This window comes from Hyperolius riggenbachi, chromosome 3 (assembly GCF_040937935.1).
Source record: "Hyperolius riggenbachi isolate aHypRig1 chromosome 3, aHypRig1.pri, whole genome shotgun sequence".
In the NCBI taxonomy this organism is placed as follows: domain Eukaryota; kingdom Metazoa; phylum Chordata; class Amphibia; order Anura; family Hyperoliidae; genus Hyperolius; species Hyperolius riggenbachi.
Window position 1 is genome coordinate 180,544,161 of NC_090648.1, and position 25,486 is coordinate 180,569,646.

The following is a 25,486-nucleotide window of genomic DNA, read 5'->3' on the forward strand; positions in this document are numbered from 1 at the left end:
AGAAATCTGATCAAATTTCCTGTTTTAGTCGATATAAGAAGTTCGGGAGTGTTTGTTTTTCTGAATCAATTAATATGAGAATTGAATGGGGTAGGGTAGATTGGCAACTTCTTGATGTACAGACCCAAGCAATTTTTTCATAGTTCAATATTTTTTTTTTCATAACTGGAAAAATATTTAACGTGTGTGCGGTAGATTACTCAGATTTTTGAAATGTTACAATCAGTCATAAATGTTATTGTAATTCCTGAATTGAAAAGATATTGAAACAATTGTATGGTGTGTGGCCACCTTTACATTATTTTACTGAAGTTCGTACACATGCTAGATGCATGTCGCCTGGCAGGGATCGGTACTCGAGCCCTTGGGCGACGCTGTACAGATGCCTGCAGGCTAGTGACATGATTCATGAAGCTGTGCTGCTATAGCAGCATGAACTACATGACAACACCATGAGCTAAATACAGGCTGTACGCTACGTGCGGTTGTGCTATGTAGCGTGCTTTCCTTAGTTGCGTGCCCTGGTTACTGGGTAATGCACGCCCCTGGGCCTGAGAAGTATCGCAACTGTAAGACTTCACTAGAGCAGCTGCTACTTTGTTAATTAACATAGTTACTAGATTTCACTAGAGCAGCCACTACTTTGTTAATTAACATAGTTACTAGATTTCACTAGAGCAGCCGCTATGTGTTAATTAACATAGTTACTAAATTTCATTAGAGCAGCCGCTACTTTGTTAATTAACATAGTTGCTAGATTTCACTAGAGCAGCCGCTATATGTTAATTAACATAGTTACTAGATTTCACTAGAGCAGCCACTATATGTTAATTAACATAGTTACTAGATTTCACTAGAGCAGCAGCTATATGTTAATTAACATAGTTACTAGATTTCACTAGAGCAGCCGCTATATGTTAATTAACATAGTTAATAGATTTCACTAAAGCAGCCGCTATATGTTAATTAACATAGTTACTAGATTTCACTAGAGCAGCCGCTATATGTTAATTAACATAGTTACTAGATTTCACTAGAGCAGCCGCTATGTGTTAATTAACATAGTTACTAGATTTCACTAGAGCAGCCGCTATATGTTAATTAACATAGTTACTAGATTTCACTAGAGCAGCTGCTATATGTTAATTAACATAGTTACTAGATTTCACTAGAGCAGCCGCTATATGTTAATTAACATAGCTGCTAGATTTCACTAGAGCAGACGCTATATGTTAATTAACATAGTTACTAGATTTCACTAGAGCCGCCGCTATATGTTAATTAACCACTTGAGGACCACAGTCTTTCTACCCCTTAAGGACCAGAACCTTTTTCTCCATTCAGACCACTGCAGCTTTCACGGTTTATTGCTCGGTCATACAACCTACCACCAAAATGAATTTTGCGTCCTTTTCTTCTCACTAATGCAGCTTTCTTTTGGTGCTATTTGATTGCTGCTGCGAGTTTTAGTTTTTATTATATTCATCAAAAAAGACAGGAATTTTGTCAAAAAAATGACTTTTTTTAACTTTCTGTGCTGACATTTTTCAAATAAATTAAAATTTCCTATACATTTGAGCGCGAAAGTTATTCTGCTACATGTCTTTGATTAAAAAAAAAACATTCAGTGTATATTTATTGGATTGGGTAAAAGTTATAGCGTTTACAAACTATGGTGCCAAAAGTGAATTTTCCCATTTTGAAGTATCTCTGACTTTTCTGACCACCTGTCATGTTTCATGAGGTGCTAAAATTCCAGGATAGTATAAATACCCCCCAAATGACCCCATTTTGGAAAGAAGACATCCCAAAGTATTCACTGAGAGGCATGGTGAGTTCATAGAAGATTTTATTTTTTGTCACAAGTTAGCGGAAAATGACACTTTGTGACAAAACAAAACAAAAAAAAAGTTTCCATTTCTTCTAACTTGCGACAAAAAAAAATGAAATCTGCCACAGACTCACTATACTCCTCTCTGAATACCTTGAAGGGTCTACTTTCCAAAATGGGGTCATTTGTGGGGTGTGTTTACTGTCCTGGCATTTGGGGGGTGCTAAATTGTAAGCACCCCTGTAAAGCCTAAAGGTGCTCATTGGACTATGGGCCCCTTAGCGCAGTTAGGCTGCAAAAAAGTGCCACACATGTGGTATTGCCGTACTTAGGAGAAGTAGTATAATGTGTTTTGGGGTGTATTTTTACACATACCCATGCTGGGTGGGAGAAATATCTCTGTAAATGACAATTTTTTTATTTTTTTTTACACACAATTGTCCATTTACTTTTTTATTATACTACTTCTCCTGAGTATGGCGATACCACATGTGTGGCACTTTGTTTCACCCTGACTGCGCTAAGGGGCCCAAAGTCCAATGAGTACCTTTAGGATTTCACAGGTCATTTTGCGACATTTAGTTTCAAGACTACTCCTCACGGTTTAGGGCCCCTAAAATGCCAGGGCAGTATAGGAACCTCACAAGTGACCCCATTTTAGAAAGAAGACACCCCAAGGTATTCCGTTAGGAGTATGGTGAGTTCATAGAAGATTTTATTTTTTGTCACAAGTAAGCGGAAATTGATTTTACTTGGTTGTTTTTTTTTCACAAAGTGTCATTTTCCGCTAACTTGTGACAAAAAATAAAATCTTCTTTGAACTCACCATACTCCTAACGGAATACCTTTGGGTGTCTTATTTCTAAAATGGGGTCATTTGTGGGGTTCCTATACTGCCCTGGCATTTTAGGGGCCCTAAACCGTGAGGAGTAGTCTTGAAACCAAATGTCGCAAAATGACCTGTGAAATCCTAAAGGTACTCATTGGACTTTGGGCCCCTTAGCGAACTTAGGGTGCAAAAAAGTGCCACACATGTGGTACCGCTGTACTCAGGAGAAGTAGTATAATGTGTTTTGTGGTGTATTTTTACACATACCCATGCTGGGTGGGAGAAATATCTCTGTAAATGACAATTTTTTGATTTTTTTTACACACAATTGTCCATTTACAGAGAGATTTTTCCCACCCAGCATGGGTATGTGTAAAAATACACCCCAAAACACATTATGCTACTTCTCCTGAGTACGGCGATACCACATGTGTGACACTTTTTTGCAGCCTAGGTGCGCTAAGGGGCCCAACGTCCTATTCACAGTCATTTTGAGGCATTTGTTTTCTAGACTACTCCTCACGGTTTAGGGCCCCTAAAATGCCAGGGCAGTATAGTAACCCCACAAGTGACCCCATTTTAGAAAGAAGACACCCCAAGGTATTGCGTTAGTTGTATGGTAAGTTCATAGAAGATTTTATTTTTTGTCACAAGTTAGTGAAAGATGAGACTTTGTGAAAAACAATAAAAATCAATTTCCGCTAACTCGTCATACACCTAACAGAATACCTTGGGGTGTCTTTTTTCTAAAAAGGGGTCACATGTGGGGTTCCTATACTGCCCTGGCATTTTACGGGCCCAAAACCGTGAGTAGTCTAGAAACCAAATGTCTCAAAATGACTGTTCAGGGGTATAAGCATCTGCAAATTTTGATGACAGGTGGTCTATGAGGGGGTGAATTTTGTGGAACCGGTCATAAGGAGGGTGGCCTTTTAGATGACAGGTTGTATTGGGCCTGATCAGATGGATAGGAGTGCTAGGGGGGTGACAGGAGGTGATTGATGGGTGTCTCAGGGGGTGGTTAGAGGGGAATATAGATGCAATCAGGGCACTGGGGAGGTGATCGGAAGGAGGTCTGAGGGGGATCTGAGGGTTTGGCCGAGTGATCAGGAGCCCACACGGGGCAAATTAGGGCCTGATCTGATGGGTAGGTGTGCTAGGGGGTGACAGGTGGTGACAGGAGGTGATTGATGGGTGTCTCAAGGTGTGATTAGTGGGGGGAATAGATGCAAGCAATGCACTGGCGAGGTGATCAGGGCTGGGGTCTGAGGGTGTGGGTGGGTGATTGGGTGCCCTAGGGGCAGATAGGGGTCTAATCTGATGGGTAGCAGTGACAGGTGATGACAGGGGGTGATTGATGGGTAATTAGTTGGTGTTTAGAGGAGAGAACAGATGTAAACAATACACTCGGGAGGTGATCTGATGGCGATTTATGGGCGATCTAATGGTGTGGGTGGGTGATCAGATTGCCCGCAAGGGGCAGGTTAGGGGCTGATTGATGGGTGGCAGTGACAGGGGGTGACAGGGGGTGATTGATAGGTGATAGGTGATTGGCAGGTGATTGACAGGTGATTAGTGGGTTATTACAGGGAAGAACAGATGTAATAATGCACTGGCGAATTGATAAGGGGGGTCTGAGGGCAATCTGAGCGTGTGGGCGGGTGATTGGGTGCCCGCAAGGGGCAGATTAGGGTCTGATCTGATAGGTAACAGTGACAGGTGGTGATAGGGGGTGATTGATGGGTGATTGATGGGTAATTAGTGGGTGTTTAGAGAAGAGAACAGATGTAAACAATACACTTGGGAGGTGATGTGACGGCGGGTTTGTGGGCGATCTAATGGTGTGGGTGGGTGATCAGATTGCCCGCAAGGGGCAGGTTAGGGGCTGACTGTTGGGTGGCAGTGACAGGGGGTGATTGATGGGTGATTGACGGGTGATTGACAGGTGATCAGGGGGGATAGATGCATACAGTACACAGGGGGGGGGGGGGGCTGGGGGGGGCTGGGGAGAATCTGAGGGGTGGGGGGGTGATCAGGAGTCCCCAGGGGGCAGTTTAGGGAATTAAAAAAAATTGCGTTGACAGATAGTGACAGGGAGTTTTTGATGGGTTATTAGGGGGGTGATTAGGTGCAAACAGTGGTCTGGGGGGTGGGCAGGGGGGGGGGGGGGGGGTCTGAGGGGTGCTGTGGGCGATCAGAGGGCGGGGGGGCAGATCAGTGTGTTTGGGTGCAGACTAGGGTGGCTGCAGCCTGCCCTGGTGGTCCCTCGGACACTGGGACCACCAGGGCAGGAGGCAGCCTGTATAATACACTTTGTACACATTACAAAGTGTATTATACACTTTGTAGTGGCGATCGCGGGGTTAACAACCCGCCGGCGCTTCCGAACGGCCGGCGGGGTGTCGTCGCGGGTGGGCGGAGCCAGTTGTCGGGGGAAGCGCGCGTCATCAATGAAGCGATCGCTTCCCCGGCATGCCGAAAGGACGCAACGCCCTTGGGCGTATTGCAGTCCTTTCGGCGTCCACTTTGCCGCCGCCCATCGGCTGTGGGCGGTCGGCAAGTGGTTAACATAGTTGCTAGATTTCACTAGAGCAGCCGCTATATGTTAATAGAGTTGGGCCGAACCTCCGATTTTAGGTTCGCGAACCGGGTTCGCGAACTTCCGCGGAAGGTTCGGTTCACGTTAAATTTCGCGAACCGCAATAGACTTCAATGGGGATGCGAACTTTGAAAAAATAAAAAATTTATGCTGGCCACAAAAGTGATGGAAAAGATGTTTCAAGGGGTCTAACACCTGGAGGGGGGCATGGCGGAGTGGGATACACGCCAAAAGTCCCCGGGAAAAATCTGGATTTGACGCAAAGCAGCGTTTTAAGGGCAGAAATCACATTGAATGCTAAATGACAGGCCTAAAGTGCTTTAAAACATCTTGCATGTGTATACATCAATCAGGTAGTGTAATTAAGGTACTGCTTCACACTGACACACCAAACTCACCGTGTAATGCACCGCAAACAGCTGTTTGTGTAGTGACGGCCGTGCTGGACTGGTGCGCACCATGGCGAGAGTGCAGGTTTTGGTGGCTTTACAGCCCATATGGTCGCCTGGCTGATGTAGCTGAATGACAGAACAGTGACAGAACAGTGACTGTCCAGCTGATCAAATTTGGTCTGACCACAATGAAGCAACGACCTTATTATCTTTTGTGTGCCCCCCGAGACACTCATCTAAGCGCCGGTCATTGCTTCATTGTGATACGCAAGCCCCTTCACCACGGCAAGGTAATGATCACGAAGGGGAATGGGCGCATGTACATGCCTTTTCTTTTGTTGTTGCAGCTGCCCGCAGTGCAGCCAGAAAAATTAGGCAGTCATGTACACGCACCAGAAAAATTATTACAGCGGCCGCTGGTAGCAGCGGCCTAAAAAAATCAGCAATCCGCCTGGAGTCCCGGACCCTGTTGGTGGTGGCGGAGAAGGTAGTCAAGCGGCCTGCAGGCAGACATGCTGTGTGGAGGGACTGGGAGCGACTTAGTCTTCTTGGGGCAGGCCAGGCAGCCAGTCACACGGCGTGCAGGCAGAGATGCTGTGTGTGCGGGGACTGACTTAGTCTTGGGGCGGGCAGGAGCCCTCCGGGATCCATGCCTCATTCATTTTGATAAAGGTGAGGTACTTAACACTTTTGTGACTTAGGCGACTTCTCTTCTCAGTGACAATGCCTCCAGCTGCGCTGAAAGTCCTTTCTGACAGGACGCTTGCGGCAGGGCAGGAGAGAAGTTGGATGGCAAATTGGGACAGCTCTGGCCACAGGTCAAGCCTGCGCACCCAGTAGTTCAAGGGTTCCTCATCGCTGTTCACAGCAGTGTCTACATCCACACTTAAGGCCAGGTAGTCGGCTACCTGCCGTTCCAGGCGTTGGTGGAGGGTGGATCCGGAAGGGCTACGGCGAGGCGTTGGACTAAAGAACGTCCGCATGTCCGACATCACCATGAGATCGCTGGAGCGTCCTGTCTTTGACTGCGTGGACACGGGAGGAGGATTAGTGGCAGTGGTACTTTGCTGGCGTTGTGCTGTCACATCACCCTTAAAGGCATTGTAAAGCATAGTTGACAGCTTGTTCTGCATGTGCTGCATCCTTTCCACCTTCAGGTGAGTTGGTAACAGGTCCGCCACTTTGTGCCTGTACCGAGGGTCTAGTAGTGTGGCCACCCAGTACAGCTCATTCCCCTTGAGGTTTTTTATACAGGGGTCCCTCAACAGGCAGGACAGCATAAAAGACGACATCTGCACAAAGTCGGATCCAGTACCCTCCATCTCCTCTTGCTCTTCCTCAGTGACGTCACGTAAGTCAACCTTCTCCCCCCAGCCGCGAACAATACCACGGGAAGGTTGAGCAGCACAAGCCCCCTGCGACGCCTGCTGCGGTTGTTCTCCTGCCGCCGTCCCCTCCTCCTCCTCCTCCCCCAAAGAAACACCTTGCTCATCATCCTCTGAGTCTGACTCGTCTTCTGCACACGACTTCTCTTCTTCCTCCTCCTCCCCCCTCTGTGCTGCCGCAGGTGTTGAGGAAACAGCTGGGTCTGATGAAAATTGGTCCCATGCCTGTTCCTGCCGTAACGGTTCCTGGTCACGCTCATTCGCAGCTTCATCCGCCACTCTACGCACAGCACGCTCCAAGAAGTAAGCGTAGGGAATTAAGTCGCTGATGGTGCCCTCACTGCGGCTCACCAGGTTGGACACCTCCTCAAACGGCCGCATGAGCCTGCATGCATTTTTCATCAGTGTCCAGTTGTCGGGCCAGAACATCCCCATCTTCCCAGACGGTTTCATTCTACTGTAGTTGTAGAGGTACTGGGTGACGGCTTTCTTCTGTTCTAGCAGGCGGGAGAACATGAGCAGGGTCGAATTCCAGCGAGTCGGGCTATCGCAAATCAGGCGTCTCACCGACATGTTGTTTTTCCGCTGAATTTCTGCAAAGCGTGCCATGGCTGTGTAAGACCGCCTCAAATGCCCACAGAACTTCCTGGCCTGCTTCAGGACACCCGCTAAGCCAGGGTACTTTGCCACAAATCTTTGAAAAACTAGATTCATGACATGTGCCATGCAGGGTATGTGTGTCAGCTTCCCCATATGCAAAGCGGCAAGCAGATTGCTGCCGTTGTCGCACACCACGTTGCCTGTCTCCAGGTGGTGCGGGGTCAGCCACTCATCCACCTGTTTCTTAAGAGCAGCCAGGAGAGCTGCTCCAGTGTGACTCTCCGCTTTGAGACAAGACATGTCTAAGATGGCGTGACACCGTCGTACCTGGCATGTAGCATAGGCCCTGCAGAGCTGGGGCTGTGTAGCTGGAGAGGAGAACTGCCACTCAGCCAAGGAGGAGGAGGACAGCAAAGAGCATGTAGCAGGAGGAGAGGAGGTGGCAGGAGGCCTGCCTGCAAGCCGTGGAGGTGTCACAATTTGGTCCGCTGCGCCCTGCTTGCCATCGTTCACCACCAGGTTGACCCAATGGGCTGTGTACGTAATGTAGCGGCCCTGCCCGTGCTTGGCAGACCAGGTGGACCCTTGACCCAACGCTCTTCGCAAGAGATGACACCACTTGCCTCTCAACTTCACGGTGCAGTTGGGGTATGGCCTTTCTTGAAAAATAAGTGCGGCCTGGCATCTTCCACTGCGGTGTTCCGATGCCCACAAATTTACGGAAGGCCTCAGAGTCCACCAGCCGGTATGGTAACAGCTGGCGAGCTAACAGTTCCGCCACGCCAGCTGTCAGACGCCGGGCAAGGGGGTGACTGGCCGAAATTGGCTTCTTCCGCTCAAACATTTCCTTCATGGACACCTGACTGCTGCTGTGGGCAGAGGAGCAGGAAGCGCTCAAGGGCAGAGGCGGAGTGGAGGAGGGTGCCTGTGAAGGTGGAAGGGAGAAAGTGGCAGAAGCAGATGATGCACCTGAAGGAGGAAGAGGAGAAGGAGGGTGACTTTTCTTTTGTGTGCTGCTGCTGCTTTTGCTCAGGTGGCCATCCCATTGCTGTTTGTGCCTTTTCTCCAGGTGCCTTCGTAAGGCACTTGTCCCTACGTGAGTGTTGGCCTTTCCACGGCTCAATTTTTGTTGGCAGAGCGAACAGATGGCTTTGGTCCGATCTGAGGCACACACATTAAAAAATTTCCACACCGCTGAGCCACCCTGGGATGTGGGCACTATGGGGACCTCAGCAGCTGATGCTGAAGGGCAAGTTGGCAAGGCTGTACATAGGTGGCGATACATGGTGCCGGACACTGCCACCAGCTGTTTCTGACGAAGAGCTGCCCCAGCTTCTTTCAGCAACTTCTCTCCTCCTACTACTCTCTGACTCCCCCTCTGAACTGTCCCCCTCTTCATCTCCTCTATTGGGAACATACAGAGGATCCCTATCATCGTCATCATCGTAATCATCCTGCCCAGCTTCGCTTGCCTCAGAAAAATCCAAACATGCACCATCAGTAGGTCCTTCATCCTCCTTACACGTTACATCCATAGTGTTGCCGCGTAACTCAGACATATGAGCTGATGAAAATTCATCTGGCTGTAACAATGGCTGTGCATCAGTGATTTCAACACTAAATAATTCTTGCGAAGTGTCAAATGCAGCGGAAGTGGTGCTAGTAGTAGCGCTGGTGGCTGAGCAAGATGAGGTGTTCTGTGTCGCTAAATACTCAACCACGTCCTGACAATCTTGGGAGGTGATGGGACGTGCCTTCTTCCGAGCACTGTACTGTGGGCCAGGTCCACACGAAATTACATTTACACGACCTCGCGCAGACCTGCCGGGTGGCCTTCCTCTGGCTCTGGCACTACCTCTTCCTCTACCTGTTTTGTCCATATCGGGTATGCACGGAGTGGTATATCACACTGCGTGCACTCACGTAGGTAGGTGGGTTCACTTAACTGCACAGGTATGCACACTGATGCGGTGGGTTCACTGAACAGAACAGGTATACAGTGGCGGGTTCACTGAACAGTACAGGTATACAGTGGCGGGTTCACTGAACACAACAGGTATGCAGTGGCGGGTTCACTGAACAGAACAGGTATACAGTGGCGGGTTCACTGAACAGAACAGGTATGCAGTGGCGGGTTCACAGAACAGGTATGCAGTGGCAGGTTCACTGAACACAACAGGTATGCAGTGGCGGGTTCACTGAACAGGTATACAGTGGCGGGTCCACTGAACAGAACAGGTATGCAGTGGCAGGTTCACTGAACACAACAGGTATGCAGTGGCGGGTTCACTGAACAGAACAGGTATACAGTGGTGGGTTCACTGAACAGTACAGGTATACAGTGGCGGGTTCACTGAACACAACAGGTATGCAGTGGCGGGTTCACTGAACACAACAGGTATACAGTGGCGGGTTCACTGAACACAACAGGTATGCAGTGGCGTGTTCACTGAACAGGTATACAGTGGCGGGTTCACTGAACAGAACAGGTATACAGTGGCGGGTTCACTGAACACAACAGGTATGCAGTGGCGGTTTCACAGAACAGGTATGCAGTGGCAGGTTCACTGAACACAACAGGTATGCAGTGGCGGGTTCACTGAACAGGTATACAGTGGCGGGTCCACTGAACAGAACAGGTATGCAGTGGCAGGTTCACTGAACACAACAGGTATGCAGTGGCGGGTTCACTGAACAGGTATACAGTGGCGGGTCCACTGAACAGAACAGGTATGCAGTGGCGGGTTCACTGAACACAACAGGTATGCAGTGGTGGGTTCACTGAACAGGTATGCAGTGGTGGGTTCACAGAACAGGTATGCAGTGGTGGGTTCACAGAACAGGTATGCAGTGGCAGGTTCACTGAACAGGTATGCAGTGGTGGGTTCACTGAACAGGTATGCAGTGGTGGGTTCACTGAACAGGTATGCAGTGGTGGGTTCACAGTACAGGTATGCAGTGGTGGGTTCACAGAACAGGTATGCAGTGGCGGGTTCACAGAACAGGTATGCAGTGGCAGGTTCACTGAACACAACAGGTATGCAGTGGCGGGTTCACTGAACAGGTATACAGTGGCGGGTCCACTGAACAGAACAGGTATGCAGTGGCGGGTTCACTGAACACAACAGGTATGCAGTGGTGGGTTCACTGAACAGGTATGCAGTGGTGGGTTCACAGAACAGGTATGCAGTGGCGGGTTCACAGAACAGGTATGCAGTGGCAGGTTCACTGAACACAACAGGTATGCAGTGGCGGGTTCACTGAACAGGTATACAGTGGCGGGTCCACTGAACAGAACAGGTATGCAGTGGCGGGTTCACTGAACACAACAGGTATGCAGTGGTGGGTTCACTGAACAGGTATGCAGTGGTGGGTTCACAGAACAGGTATGCAGTGGTGGGTTCACAGAACAGGTATGCAGTGGCAGCCTGGCAGGTTCACTGAACAGGTATGCAGTGGTGGGTTCACAGAACAGGTATGCAGTGGCAGCCTGGCAGGTTCACTGAACAGGTATGCAGTGGTGGGTTCAAAGAACAGGTATGCAGTGGCGGGTTCAATGAACAGGTATGCAGTGGTGGGTTCAATGAACAGGTATGCAGTGGTGGGTTCACAGAACAGGTATGTAGCCAGGAACAAGCTAAGCCTAACTAATCTTTCCCTATGAGAGACAGTCTGCAGCAGCTCGCCCTACTCTCACTAATGCAGGCACACAAGTGACCGTAATGGCCGCCGCTGCCTGCCTTATATAAGGGGGGTGGGGCACCAGGGGCTAGTGTAGCCTAATTGGCTACACTGGGCCTGCTGACTGTGATGTAGTGGATCAAAGTTGACCCTCCATGGTGCATTATGGGGCGAACCGAACTTCCGCAAACGCTCGCCTGCGGGACGCGAACGCGAACCACGGAAGTTCGCATGGAACCGTTCGCAGGCGAACCGTTCGGCCCAACTCTACATGTTAATTAACATAGTTACTATATTTCACTAGAGCAGCCGGTATATGTAAATTAACATAGTTGCTAGATTTCACTAGAGCAGCCGCTATATGTTAATTAACATAGTTGCTAGATTTCACTAGAGCAGCCGCTATATGTTAATTAACATAGTTACTAGATTTCACTAGAGCAGCCGCTATATGTTAATTAACATAGCTGCTAGATTTCACTAGAGCAGACGCTATATGTTAATAAACATAGTTACTAGATTTCACTAGAGCAGCCGCTATATGTTAATTAACATAGTTGCTAGATTTCACTAGAGCAGCCGTCATATGTTAATTAACATCGTTGCTAGAATTTACTAGAGCAGCCGCTATATGTTAATTAACATAGCTACTAGATTTCACTAGAGCAGCCGCTATATGTTAATTAACTTAATTGCTATATTTCACTAGAGCAGCTGCTATATGTTAATTAACATAGTTACTAGATTTCACTAGAGCAGCCTTGTATTTAGTTTGCGGTGTTGTCATGTAGCTCGAGCTGTTATATCTGTTCCTATGGGGGGGGGGGGGGGGGGAACTGTACACACGCTAGATCCTCAGGAGTGTCGTGGCTGACAGGAAAAGTGGCCACGCCAGGACGCAGGAGCCAGCGCGCTCCTGTCCTGTGACGTCACTACATGGCCACAGGGGAGTAGAACGGACATCCTGTGCATGCACAGCGCAGTATGGGCTTGATTCACAAAGCGGTGCAAAGTGTTTGCACGCCAGTGAAAAGCCCCTTATCACGCCTAAACTCACTTTAGGCATGATAAGAAGCAACTCGCGCGAATTTTCCGCGTGCAAAACTTCGCGCGAAGCTCCCATTAAGCCCTAGGGGACTTCGCGCGAGTTAGAGCAAAAATCGGTGATAACTCAGTGGTGCAAAGGTTATCACGCCTAAAGTCTTTTAGGCGTGATAACTGGGTTATCACCGCTTTGTGAATCGAGCCCTATGTCTGGCTTTGGAGTCTCTGAAGTCACCCAGAACAACGGGATGGACCAGAGAAGAGCGGCGGGGGACGGAAGGGAACCGGAGGCGTGGTGAGTATTTGATTTTGCCCCCCCCCCTTACCCAGTTCAGGTTTCATTTTTACCAGATGCTTTCGCATCTGGTATCCTTCAACTTTGGCACAAACCTGAACAGCAACGCTATTCTTAGCATACTGTACAGTATATTGCAATTAGCCACACAGGCAGACATTCATATCTGTTTTAGTGAACTGCAAATCAAGGAGCTCAAATCTGGTCCATAGATCCTGAGTATTTGCATTAATTTAAGCAATCAATACCAAACAAATGTCCACTACACAAATGATTAGTTCAGAGTGTGGTCACAGACACTACTCAACTCCCTAACGACCGCGTCACGCCAATGGGCGTGAACGTGGCGGCAGCCCCAGGGCCGCCTAATGCCAATTCGTGCCAAGTCCTGGGGCGGGGATTTGCAGGGGATCACGCGCGCCGCGAGCACATCTCCACTCCATCATCAGTCTCCCAGCTCCGATCGCCGCTATGGGGACAGTTAGACGGTGAAACCGCCATCTAATAACACTGTACAGCGCTGCGATCTAAGGCAGCGCTGTACTGGGGACAGCCGTGTGACACAGCTGTCTCCTCTGCAAACACTGATGCCTATGACAGCTGATCCCTGTCATGGGCTGGCGACGGGAGGGAGGGTTAGAAAAAAAATAGGTTTATTTATTTCCAAAGAAATACAATACATATTTAATTATATATTTAAAAAAACATCCTGGGAGCAATCATAGCCCACCAACAGAAAGCTCTATTGGTGGGCAGAAAAGAAGGGGAATAACTTGTGTGCTGAGTTGTACTGCCCTGAAGCGAGGCCTTAAAGCTGCAGTGGCCTAATTGCTAAACAATAGCCTGGTCACTACTAGGGGGATGTAAGCCTACGGTCCTCAAGTGGTTAAAGGACACCTGAAGTGAGAGGAATAGCCTTTTAAGCAATACCAGTTTCCTGGCTGTCCTGCTGATCCTCTGTCTCTAATACCTTTAGCAGTAGACCCTGAACAAACATATGCAGATCAGGTGTTTCTGACATTATTGTCAGATCTGACAAGATTAACTAACTGCATGCTTGTTTCTGGTCTGATTCAGATACTACTGCAGCCAAATGAGCTAACAAAGATTGGCTCCTTTGTGACCGCACTCCCCTCTTGTCATGGTCAATGTGTGTGCACATGATGATACATCCCCAGTGCGGTCACAAAGGAGCTGACCCAGCATACAGCGCATGAGCAGCGACTGGATCAAAGATGTTGACCATCTTTAGAACCTGGAGCCATTTACAGGTGAACACAGAGGGGGACGCAGCCACAAGGGAGGTGCGGTAGGAGACAGCACACCTCCCCAGCATCACTTCCTGCTGCCAATCTCTGCAGATGGGAGTGTAGGAAGACCACTAGACACAAAGGACGCTTATGGAGACCACTAGACACCAGGGAAATATATGTCAGGCCACTAGGTACTAAGTTAACATATAGGGGACCACTAGAAAGCATGGAGATCTATAGGGGGCCACTAGACATTGGGTGAAATGTATTTGGGCCCACTGGACACCAGAAAAAGGTATAGGGGGCCACTAGACACCAGGGAAAAATATAAGAGACCACTAGAATCATGTAAACATATACAGGACCACAATACACTAGAGATGTAGCGAACGGTTCGCCGGCGAACGGTTCCAGGCGAACTTAGGGGGTTCGCGTTCGCCTGCACCAGGCGAACTTTTGCGGAAGTTCGATTCGCCCCATAATGCACTATGAGGGTCAACTTTGACCCTCTGCATCACAGTCAGCAGGCACATTGTAGCCATTCAGGCCACACTAAGCCCTGGAGCCCCGTCTGGAGATTCTGTAGTGGCTTTACCCGTAGATACCCACCTTCTTTCTACTGCGGAGGATTACTATTGATTTTATCTGATGGGGGAATCCAGCCTGGTTTGTGTTGTGTACTTCTCGCTCTTATGCTTACATTAATGTGTGGCCTAATGGGGTTGCTTAGCAACATGTATACTAGTAGGCGTCTCTGGTATGTTGTAGCGGGGATTTCCGTATACCTACTATTAGCTCACGCTAGTTTGACGCCTTGTGTACGCCCCCTCCATTTGGCCGCACGAATGGGGATCCGGCTATGTTGTTTGACGCGCCCCCAGCCAGGTTACCATAGGTTGCTGTCATATGACGTCACCTCACTCGCTCCCCATTGGATATGAATAGAAACCAGTCCATGTGATCACCAGAGGACCAATCAGATGCGTCCAAATACGATCTCTAGTGGAAATGTATCTTCAGCTGGTGTAGCCCTAACGTGGATAGGACGGGTAATAAGGCTTAATATGCGCATTCTAGGAAGTTCCTTTCTGGAGCGAAAATAGGTTTTTTAGGACTAGAAAATTGATACATGGTAGATATAGTGCTCATCCCTCATTGGTGGAAAAAGTGATTGATGGTCATCTGGACCAATAGGTATATCTAATAAGGTGGGCATGCATGTCAGGTGACTTAGCTCCTTCTCTAGGTCCTAGTGTAGGTATAAAAGGATCAGTTAGAGGAGCGTTGCGTTTGGCTGCTACCATATGGCCATTATGCTATCTTGATGTACTGAAATGATATGTTTGTATATATTTGCACCTTAGCACGTTTTGCACTCAGCACTTATGTATATCTCCCTTGAAAAAGCTTCCCTCCAGCATTTCTTTATTCAGACATCATGTCCTTTTAACTACATTGTAGTGTTACATTTTTTAATGTGATTTGAATTAAAAGTTAAATTTTAGCCCCAGACAGGGATATTACTGTGTATTTCTATCCAGTCAGGTTCTGTGTTTGAAAGAGGTCCTATATATACTCAGAGCGCTCCACAGCGCCTCAGCCAATACGGAGCACTACTGGAGTCAGCTGACCGGCTGATCAGCTGACTCCCCTTCTACTCGCATAAAGGTCCTGTCGCCTGGCGCCCTCAGTCTATGTGCAACTGAAGGACCAGGCAAAGCTCCAACATGTAACTGCGCGGCGGAGGACGTCGGCTGGGATGTGGATATGGCCGCCATGCCGCTCACCGCCGCAGCGGCCTCTCCGCTATCTATTACAGTACCCCCCCTGAGGAGTGGACCCCGGACACTTCTTACACGGCTTCTCAGGGTGCAATTCATGAAACTTTTTTTAGCTCCTCAGCATACATGCGGCAATCCGGCACCCAAGTTCTCTCTTCCAGGCCATACCCCTTCCAATGGACCAAGTACTGTACAGAATTCTGCACCCACCGAGAATCTAAAATCTTCTCGATCTCATACTCGGGTTGGCCGTCAATTATCACGGGGGGGGGGGGGGGGGGGGCGGGAGAGGAATCCACATGCACGGCAGGTTTCAGCAAAGAAACATGAAATTATCTCACACCTCTCATGCTAGCTGGGAGATCAATCACATATGTCACATCATTAATCTTTCTGGACACAGGATATGGGCCTACAAATCTGGGTCCTAGCTAAGGTGATGGTTGCTTTAAGGCCAGATGCCGAGTAGACACCCACGCCATGTCTCCTGGGGAAAACCTCCACTCTACAGACCGTCTCTTATCCGCCTGTTTTTTCTGAGTCTGGAAGGCTTTCCCCAGATTCCTTTTAAGTAGCACCCAAATCTCCTTTAATGCCCTTTGCCAATCCTCTAGAGCCGGAAAAGGAGAAGATGCCACTGGTATAGGAGAAAATTTGGGGGATCTCCCTGAAACCACCTGGAAAGGAGAAAAACTTGAAGAGGAACTCTTTAGGTTATTATGTGCAAATTCTGCAAATGGCAGGAACTTTACCCAATCTGACTGTGCATCCGCCACATAACACCTAAGAAATTGCTACAGGGACTGGTTAACCCGTTGGTCTGTGGGTGGTAGCCTGATGAAAATGACAGGTCCATACCGAGCTGGTGGCAAAAGGCTCTCCAGAATTTAGAGACAAACTGGACTCCCCTATCTGATACCACAATCTCCGGAATGCCATGCAGCCGGAAAATGTGCTGAATGAAGAGATCAGCCAATTCCTGGGCCGAGAGGAGTCCTTTCAACGGGACGAAATGAGCCATTTTACTTAACCTATCAACTACCACCCAGATGACCGTCTTGCCCTCAGACCTGGGGAGTTCTCCTACAAAGTCCATAGACAAATTAGTCCATGGTTCATTGGGCACTGGCAACGGTTGTAGCGTACCTACTGGTGCTTGGCGAGAGGGATTATTTCTGGAACACACAGAGCACTCTCTCACAAACTCTTTGCAATCAAGTGCCAAAGAAGGCCACCATACACACCTGGCCAGTAGGTCCTGAGTCCGAGCAGCCCCAGGATTCCCTGCATTCTTATGGGCGTGAAACAACTGTAAGAGTTGTAAGCGAAAAGGAAGTGGCACAAACAAAACCCTCTCGGGCTTCCCTTCTGGGATATCCTGCTGGTAAGGCCCTAGAGTAAGCGCCCAATCCTGCCAGGTTTCCGTGGCTGCCACCACCAGTTTTTGAGGTAAGATGGTCTCAGGGGTTGATGGCTGAACTGTCTCGGCCTCAAAGCACCTAGACAATGCATCTGCTTTGACATTCTTGCTTCCTGGAGTATACGTTATAATAAATCTGAACCTTGAAAAGAACAGGGACCAGCGAGCCTGTCGGGGGCTAAGCCTTTTGGCCCCCTCGATGTACTCCAAATTTTTATGGTCAGTATAGACTGTAATTGTATGTTCTGCCCCTTCAAGCCAATGGCACCATTCCTCAAAGGCTAATTTAATGGCCAAGAGCTCCCTATTGCCGATATCGTAGTTCCTCTCGGCTGGAGAGAACCTACAAGAAAAGAAGGCACAGGGATGTAGTTTGCCTTGCAGGCCAGAGTGCTGAGACAGCACAGCCCCAACCCCAACCTCTGATGCATCCACCTCAACAATGAAGGGGAAGGTGACATCCACGTGTCTCAAAATGGGCACAGAACAAAACAACCTTTTCAAAGTAGCAAAGGCAGACTGTGCCTCTGCTGACCAATGGTAAGTGTCAGCCCCTTTCTTGGTAAGGTTGGTGAGGGGTGACACTACAGAAGACAACCCTTTGATGAACTTCCTGTAGTAATTGGCAAAGCCCAGAAACCTTTGGAGTGCCTTCAATCCTACAGGTTGAGGCCACTCCAATACAGCAGAGACTTTTTCAGGATCCATGGAGAGACCTGAAGTGGAAATAATATATCCCAGGAAAGGGACTTTAGTGACTTTGAACAGGCATTTCTCTAACTTCGCATACAACGAGTTCTGCCTCAATTTCCTTAAAACAACCTTCACGTGTTTCCGATGTTCTGTCAGATTGGGTGAGAAAATCAGTATATCATCCAGATACACTAGTACAAATTTTCCTAGAACTTCTCTAAAAACTTTGTTGATCAACTCTTGGAAGACGGCAGGGGCATTACACAACCCGAAGGGCATTACCAGATACTCGTAGTGCCCGTCGGGCGTGTTGAATACCGTCTTCTATTCGTCACCGTCCCTAATGCGTACAAGGTTCTATGCGCCTCGTAGGTCCAACTTAGAGAAAATACTGGCATTGGTAACTTGAGCAAACAAATCGTCAATCAACGGCAGTGGATAATGATTTTTTTACTGTGATCTTATTCAACCCCCGGTAGTCAATACAAGGTCGAAGCCCACCGTCCTTTTTCTGTACAAAAAAGAACCCAGCCCCTGCAGGTGACCGGGAAGGATGGATAAAGCCCTTGGCCAGGTTTTCCTTAATGTATTCCTGCATCGCCAGCTTCTCTGGCCCTGACTGATTATACAAATGACCTCTAGGGGGCATACAACCTGATCTTAGTTCTATGGGACAATCGAAACTCCGGTGTGGTGGAAGTTTCTCAGCTGATTTGGGACAAAACCCGTCAGAAAATTCTGCATACTGCATTGGTACCCCTTTCACCTGAACCTTGGTGGCGCAAACAGCAACTTTTTCCAAACACTGATGATGACAATGGGTTGACCAGCTCTGTAGCTGACCTGAAGCCCAGTCGATCTGAGGGGAGTGAAGTTGGAACCAGGGCATACCGAGGATTATGCTAGAGGTTGCCATTTGCAGGACAAAGAACTGTAGTTTCTCCTTATGTAGAACCTATATTTCACATAATAACAAGGGAGTCTGGGAAAGAGGCTGTCTACATTGTAACGGAGAGTCATCTACTGCTGTGATCAGAATCTGACGGTCTAATGGGTATAATGGAATCCCCAATTTTTTGACAAAGTCATAATCTATAAAATTGGCTGCAGAACCTGAGTCTACAAATGCTTCAGTGGGCGTGGCCCGACCCTCCCAGGTAATGGAGCAAGGGAGGAGCAAGCGTTTATTATTTAGAGGTACTAACATCTCGCCTAGGGTATTACCTCTGACTACACCTAGGCGGCAGCATTTCCCGACTTTTTAGCGCAATTCTGACAATATAGACAGAGTCTCTCTGACCTTCTGCGATTCTTTTCCACTTGCGTTAACCTAGAATTACCGATTTGCATCGGTTCGTCCTGTGGTGACGAGGGTGGAGAAGAGGCGTAGGAAACAGATCTTACAGCGTTTCTCCTACGGGTTAGTTTTTGATAGCGAAGGCGGCGATCAACCCGCACTGCCAATGAAATTGTCTCGTCTATGGATTTAGGCTCAGGATGCCCTAGCATCAGATCAGAAACTGCATCAGACAATCCTGACAGGAAACAATCTAATAACGCATACGTTCCCCATCTAGCTGACACAGCCCACCTCCTAAACTCTGCGGCATAAATCTCCACCGGATTACGACCTTGCCTGAGAGTCTTTAACTTCCTCTCAGCCGTGATAGCAACATCCGGATCATCGTAAATAATGGCCATGGCCTTAAAAAACTCCTGAACTGAGGATAAAGCCTCATGCTCTGCATGTAGCCCATATGCCCATGTTTGTGAATCTCCTGACAAAAGGGTCTTTATAAATGTTACCCTCTGGTTCTCAGATCCTGACAGATTAGGCCTCAACTCAAAATAGGATAGCACACGATTTCTAAAATTCTGAAAGTCAGATCTATGTCCAGAAAACTTTTCGGGTACGGACATGCGAAGGTCCGTGACTGGAGGAGATCGCACTGCGTCAATAGTCATTTGAAGTACCTGAACTGTCCCAGACAGTTGAGTGATCTGAGTCTGTTGGGTATTGATCACCACGGAAAGATTGTTTACCGCGGTGGTCAGGACATTAACTTGACCACGCAGTGCGTCCATAATGTTTGGCCTGCTGTTCTGTAACGATTGGTGTCAGCAAGAACAGATTTTCCGATTATTGGTAATCTGCAGTATCACCAATAATACAGATGTTATACCTGATTATGTGGTGATCTGCAGAATCACTAATAATGCAAGTATAGCAAAACACAGGACAACCAGGTGTAAGATAAGTGTTTGGTGCAACAGTAAATATAGATAGAGATACCCACAATTCCAGAGGAGCTGGTAGAGGGAGGTATCTCTATAGAACACTGGAATCAGTACTCCAGCAGGCTGGAGACACAGAGGAACTAGTGATCGGTTCACCCGAGGAGTGGGTGATACACAGAAGAACGGAATGTACCTTATCACCCGAGGAGCGGGTGATTCAGATAGTACTGTAGCTATCAACCTGAGGATTAGGTGATTAAGACTGTACTGCAACTATCAACCTGAGAAGCAGGTGATTAAGACTGTACTGCAGCTATCAACCTGAGGAGCAGGTGATTAAGACTGTACTGCAACTATCAACCTAAGAAGCAGGTGATTAAGACTGTACTGCAGCTATCAACCTGAGGAGCAGGTGATTAAGACTGTACTGCAGCTATCAACCTGAGGAGCAGGTGATTAAGACTGTACTGCAGCTATCAACCTGAGGAGCAGGTGATTAAGACTGTACTGCAGCTATCAACCTGAGGAGCAGGTGATTACTAAACTGTGAATCCCTCACCAGAACTAATCTCACTGGTGAGGGTAGAAGAGTCAGACAAGCAGGATCGGCAACACACGGACAGATACGGTACAAAGACAGAAGACTGAATCAGAGTGAGGTATAAGCTGAGTCGGCAACAAGATCAGATAGGCATAGGCACAGAATCAGGAGGCAGAAAAGTAGTCAAGGCTAGCAGAAGGTCATAACAAATAATACAATTCAATTTAGTACTTTAAGCTATCAACAGAATCTGGCTAAGTGTGGATACCCAGCTCCTGCTGGTTCTAGCACACGTTGGGATCTGACTAAGGTCTGAGTGCTAACACGTAGCATTTGCAACAGCAGACAAAGTGCAACTGACAGGCAGGTCCTATATATATTCAGAGCGCTCCACAGCGCCGCCCCAGTCACTCAGCCAATCCGGAGCACTACTGGAGTCAGCTGACCGGCTGATCAGCTGACTCCCCTTCTACTCGCACAGAGGTCCTGTCGCCTGGCGCGCGCGCGTGTAGCCCTCAGTCTATGTGCAACTGAAGGACCAGGCAAAGCTCCAACATGTAACTGCGTGGCAGAGGCCGCCGGCTGGGGGGCGGATATGGCCGCCGTGCCGCTCACCGCCGTGGTGGCCTCTCCGCTATCTATTACAGTAACTATGTAACTATGTTTTGGTTAGGCACCAGAGGAGTTAAAGGTTGGGCACAAATGTGTGCATGTGTGTTTGGGGCGGTTAAGGCACCACCATGGGGGGTTAAGGTTAGGCGATGAGGAAGGTGAAGGTTAAGGTTAGGCTCAAACCATGGGGGTATTAAGGTTAGGCGTAGGGGGTAAAGGATAGGCACCACAATGGTGGGTTAAATTTAGGCATGGGAGGGTTAAGGTTAGGCACCATCATGGGGAATTAAGGTTGAATGCCAGGAGGGAGTAAGGTTAGAGTTAAAATTAGAGTTAGGTTTAAATTCTAAAGACGTCACCATTCGCTGCCATTTGTAAATGGATTCACACTCATTGGCTACAAACAGGTGCCCTTTTATAAACGAAATCACATTGATTAACTACATCTGGCTCCCTTTTATAAACAAAATCATATTTATCGGCTATATATAGTACAGACCAAAAGTTTGGACACACCTTGTCAATCAAAGAGTTTTCTTTCTTTTCATGACTATGAACATTGTAGATTCACACTGAAGGCATCCAAACTATGAATTAACACATGTAGAAGTATAGTACATAACCAAAAAGTGTGAAACAACTGAAAATATGTCATATTCTAGGTTCTTCAAAGTAGCCACCTTTTGCTTTGATTACTGCTTTGCACACTCTTGGCATTCTCTTGATGAGCTTCAAGAGGTAGTAGTCACCTGAAATGGTCTTCCAACAGTCTTGAAGGCGTTCCCAGAGATGCTTAGCACTTGTTGGCCCTTTTGCCTTCACTCTGCGGTCCAGCTCACCCCAAACCATCTCGATTGGGTTCAGGTCTGGTGACTGTGGAGGCCAGGTCATCTGCCGCAGCACACCATCACTCTCCTTTCTGGTTAAATAGCCCTTACACAGCCTGGAGGTGTGTTTGGGGTCATTGTCCTGTTGAAAAATAAATGATGGTCCAACTAAGCGCAAACCGGATGGAATAGCATGCCTTTGCAAGATGCTGTGGTAGCCATGCTGGTTCAGTATGCCTTCAATTTTGAATAAATCCCTAACAGTGTCACCAGCAAAGCCCCCCCACACCATCACACCTCCTCCTTCATGCTTCACAGTGGGAACGCAGACCTTTTCTGCGTCGCACAAAGACACAGTGGTTGGAACCAAAAATCTAAATCGGACATCAAACCAAAGCACAGATTTCCACTGATCTAATGTCCATTCCTTGTGTTCTTTAGCCCAAACAAGTCTCTTCTGCTTGTTGCCTGACCTTAGCAGTGGTTTCCTAACAGATATTTTACCATGAAGGCCTGATTCACACAGTCTCCTCTTAGCAGTTGTTCTAGAGATGTGTCTGCTGCTAGAACTCTGTGGACCTGGTCTCTAATCTGAGCTGCTGTTAACCTGCGATTTCTGAGGCTGGTGACTCGGATGAACTTATCCTCCGCAGCAGAGGTGACTCTTGGTCTTCCTTTCCTGGGGCAGTCCGCATGTGAGCCAGTTTCTTTGTAGCGTTTGATGGTTTTTGAGACTGCACTTTGGGACACTTTCAAAGTTTTCCCAATTTTTCGGACTGACTGACCTTCATTTCTTAAAGTAATGATGGTCACTCTTTTTTCTTTACTTAGCTGTTTTTTTCTTGCCATAATATAAATTCTAACAGTCTATTCAGTAGGACTATCAGCTGTGTATCCACCTGACTTCTCCCCAATGCAACTGATGGTCCCAACCCCATTTATAAGGCAAGAAATCCCACTTATTAAACCTGTGAAGTGAAAACCATTTCAGGTGACTACCTCTTGAAGCTCATCAAGAGAATGCCAAGAGTGTGCAAAGCAATAATCAAAGCAAAAGGTGGCTACTTTGAAGAACATAGAATATTTTCAGTTGATTTACACTTTTTGGTTATGTACTATACTTCCACGTGTGTTAATTCATAGTTTGGATGCCTTCAGTGTGAATCTACAATGTTCATAGTCATGAAAATAAAGAAAACTCTTTGAATGAGAAGGTGTGTCCAAACTTTGGTCTGTACTGTATGCCGCCCTTTTATAAACTAAATCATATTTATTGGCTACATTCTGCATCGTTTTATAACCGAATTCACATTTACCTTTTCACATGAATGTTAACTAACCCTTTCCGCTGCTTCTGGCTGCTGCTCTCTATGTTGCGTTTTACATCACTTCAATACTTCCTCCTTCCAGCTTTGAAGGAGGAAATATATGAGAGCAAGAGCAGGGGGGCTAAGAGGAATTCAATCAATTGTTATGTTTAGTAGGATAATTTTTAATTATTTTTGAGGTACCATACACAAATGTTCGATTTTTCCGAAAATCCAATCAAAAGGATCAAATATGAAGAAAAAGATGGTTTTATCTAATAGTATTTTCTTATACAACCTACCATACACTATACAATCACCCACTATACAATCACCCAGAACATGTCCGATCAGATTTTTATTGAAAAAACTGAATAATCGTTTGTTTTTTCTCAATCGTAAAAAAAAAAATTCTATTGGATTTTCACACTACTGAACATTTTCATTGTACCATGTATGGGCACTATTAGGTAACACCCCTGCCACTATCCGCATGCAGGTTCTGATCAGAAGAAGTCGGAACAAGGTTCAAAATTCGAAGAATGCAAACCGAGAGAGGAGAGGCAGGCACTTAGTAAGCAACTGTGGATGCTGTCTGTTTAGATGGCTGTCGGTGGGGACCTCCAGCAAGGGCTAAGTGCTCAAGACAAGATAGGTAGGAGTTTGCAAAAAACACTGAAGAAAAAAGTTTGTCTGGCACTGTAGCTTTAATAAGATGGTAGCAGGTGTACAAACAACTGTGGTGGACACATTCACAAAGAGATTCTAGTTGCTGTGCCTGCAAGTAGAAACACTGTAAATACCTGTGTTTATAAACACTGTAACTGTGGAGTTTGTAACTTTTAAGTGTTTGTGTGTTGTTTTAGTTTAATAAAACAGAAGACACTTTCCTTACGTTGTATGCTGACTAATACACTGACATAGTGCCGATCATGCTAGTTCCCAGCACTTTCCTGTGTACCTAGCTACCTGCAGAGGGGGGAGGAGAGCCAGGGAGGGATGGATGGCATAGTGACACTATGACACTGAGCTCTGACACCACCTCCTGCTCCCTGAAGAGTGCATTGAGCTCTCGCTGGTGTATTGAGATATGGTTAATCGTGTAGATAGAGTCAGGCAGAGAACAGGTGCAGAGCCTGAGTTCGCCTGAGCACCGCCACTCTGTCACTGCACATGATCACTGTGTTCTTCACCGCCCTCCCTGGGCTGCTGCTTCTGCCTCTTCTCATCAGCTTCATCTTCCCCTACATCTTCCAGGACATCGCCAACTTCATCACTGTCGTGCGCTTCGGGATCAAGACCAGGAAACATGCCAACAAGACCCCAGCCCACTCCCTGGTGGACCTGTTCCTGGAGAAGGTGGACAAGTGTCCGGACAAGCCCTTCATCATATACCAGGAGGAGGTCTACACCTATGCTGAGATCGACAAGCTGAGCAACCAGACGGCCAGAGCCCTTCGCAAGCACGCTGGCCTGAAGTCTGGGGACTGTGTGGCCATATACATGAGCAACTCGCCCGCTTACATCTGGATCTGGCTCGGAGTGGCTAAACTAGGCTGCTCATTAGCCTGCCTGAATAACAACATCAGAGCTCAGTCATTACTGCATTGCTTCAGGTGCAGCGGAGCAAAGATCATCCTGTCAGAGCCAGGTAAGTGCAGCCCTCCTCTCAGACTGCTAGTACATTAACTTGCTAAGCAGGTGTGTGCAGCCCTCCTCTCAGCCTACTAGTACATTACATTGCTAAGCAGGTGTGTGCAGCCCTCCTCTCAGCCTACTAGTACATTACATTGCTAAGCAGGTGTGTGCAGCCCTCCTCTCAGGCTGCCTGTACATTACATTGCTAAGCAGGTGAGTGCAGCCCTCCTCTCAGGCTGCCAGTACATTACATTGCTAAGCAGGTGTGTGCAACCCTCCTCTCAGGCTGCCTGTACATAACATTGCTAAGCAGGTGAGTGCAGCCCTCCTCTCAGGCTGCCAGTACATTACATTGCTAAGCAGGTGTGTGCAACCCTCCTCTCAGGCTGCCTGTACATTACATTGCTAAGCAGGTGTGTGCAGCCCTCCTCTCAGGCTGCCAGTACATTACATTGCTAAGCAGGTGTGTGCAACCCTCCTCTCAGACTGCTAGTACATTAACTTGCTAAGCAGGTGAGTG

The 25,486-nt window shown here is 47.6% G+C and overlaps 1 protein-coding gene across 1 annotated transcript in view; it reads left to right on the forward strand.

Moving 5' to 3' along the window:
- Nucleotides 1–24,375: 24,375 nt before the first annotated feature.
- SLC27A2 (solute carrier family 27 member 2) overlaps nt 24,376–25,486 on the forward strand; it is a 73,702-nt gene continuing 72,591 nt past the window's right edge. Inside the window, exon 1 of the mRNA XM_068275377.1 lies at nt 24,376–24,979. Coding sequence (XP_068131478.1) covers nt 24,502–24,979 — 478 coding nt within the window. The 5' untranslated portion in view covers nt 24,376–24,501. The remainder of the gene's footprint in view (nt 24,980–25,486) is intronic.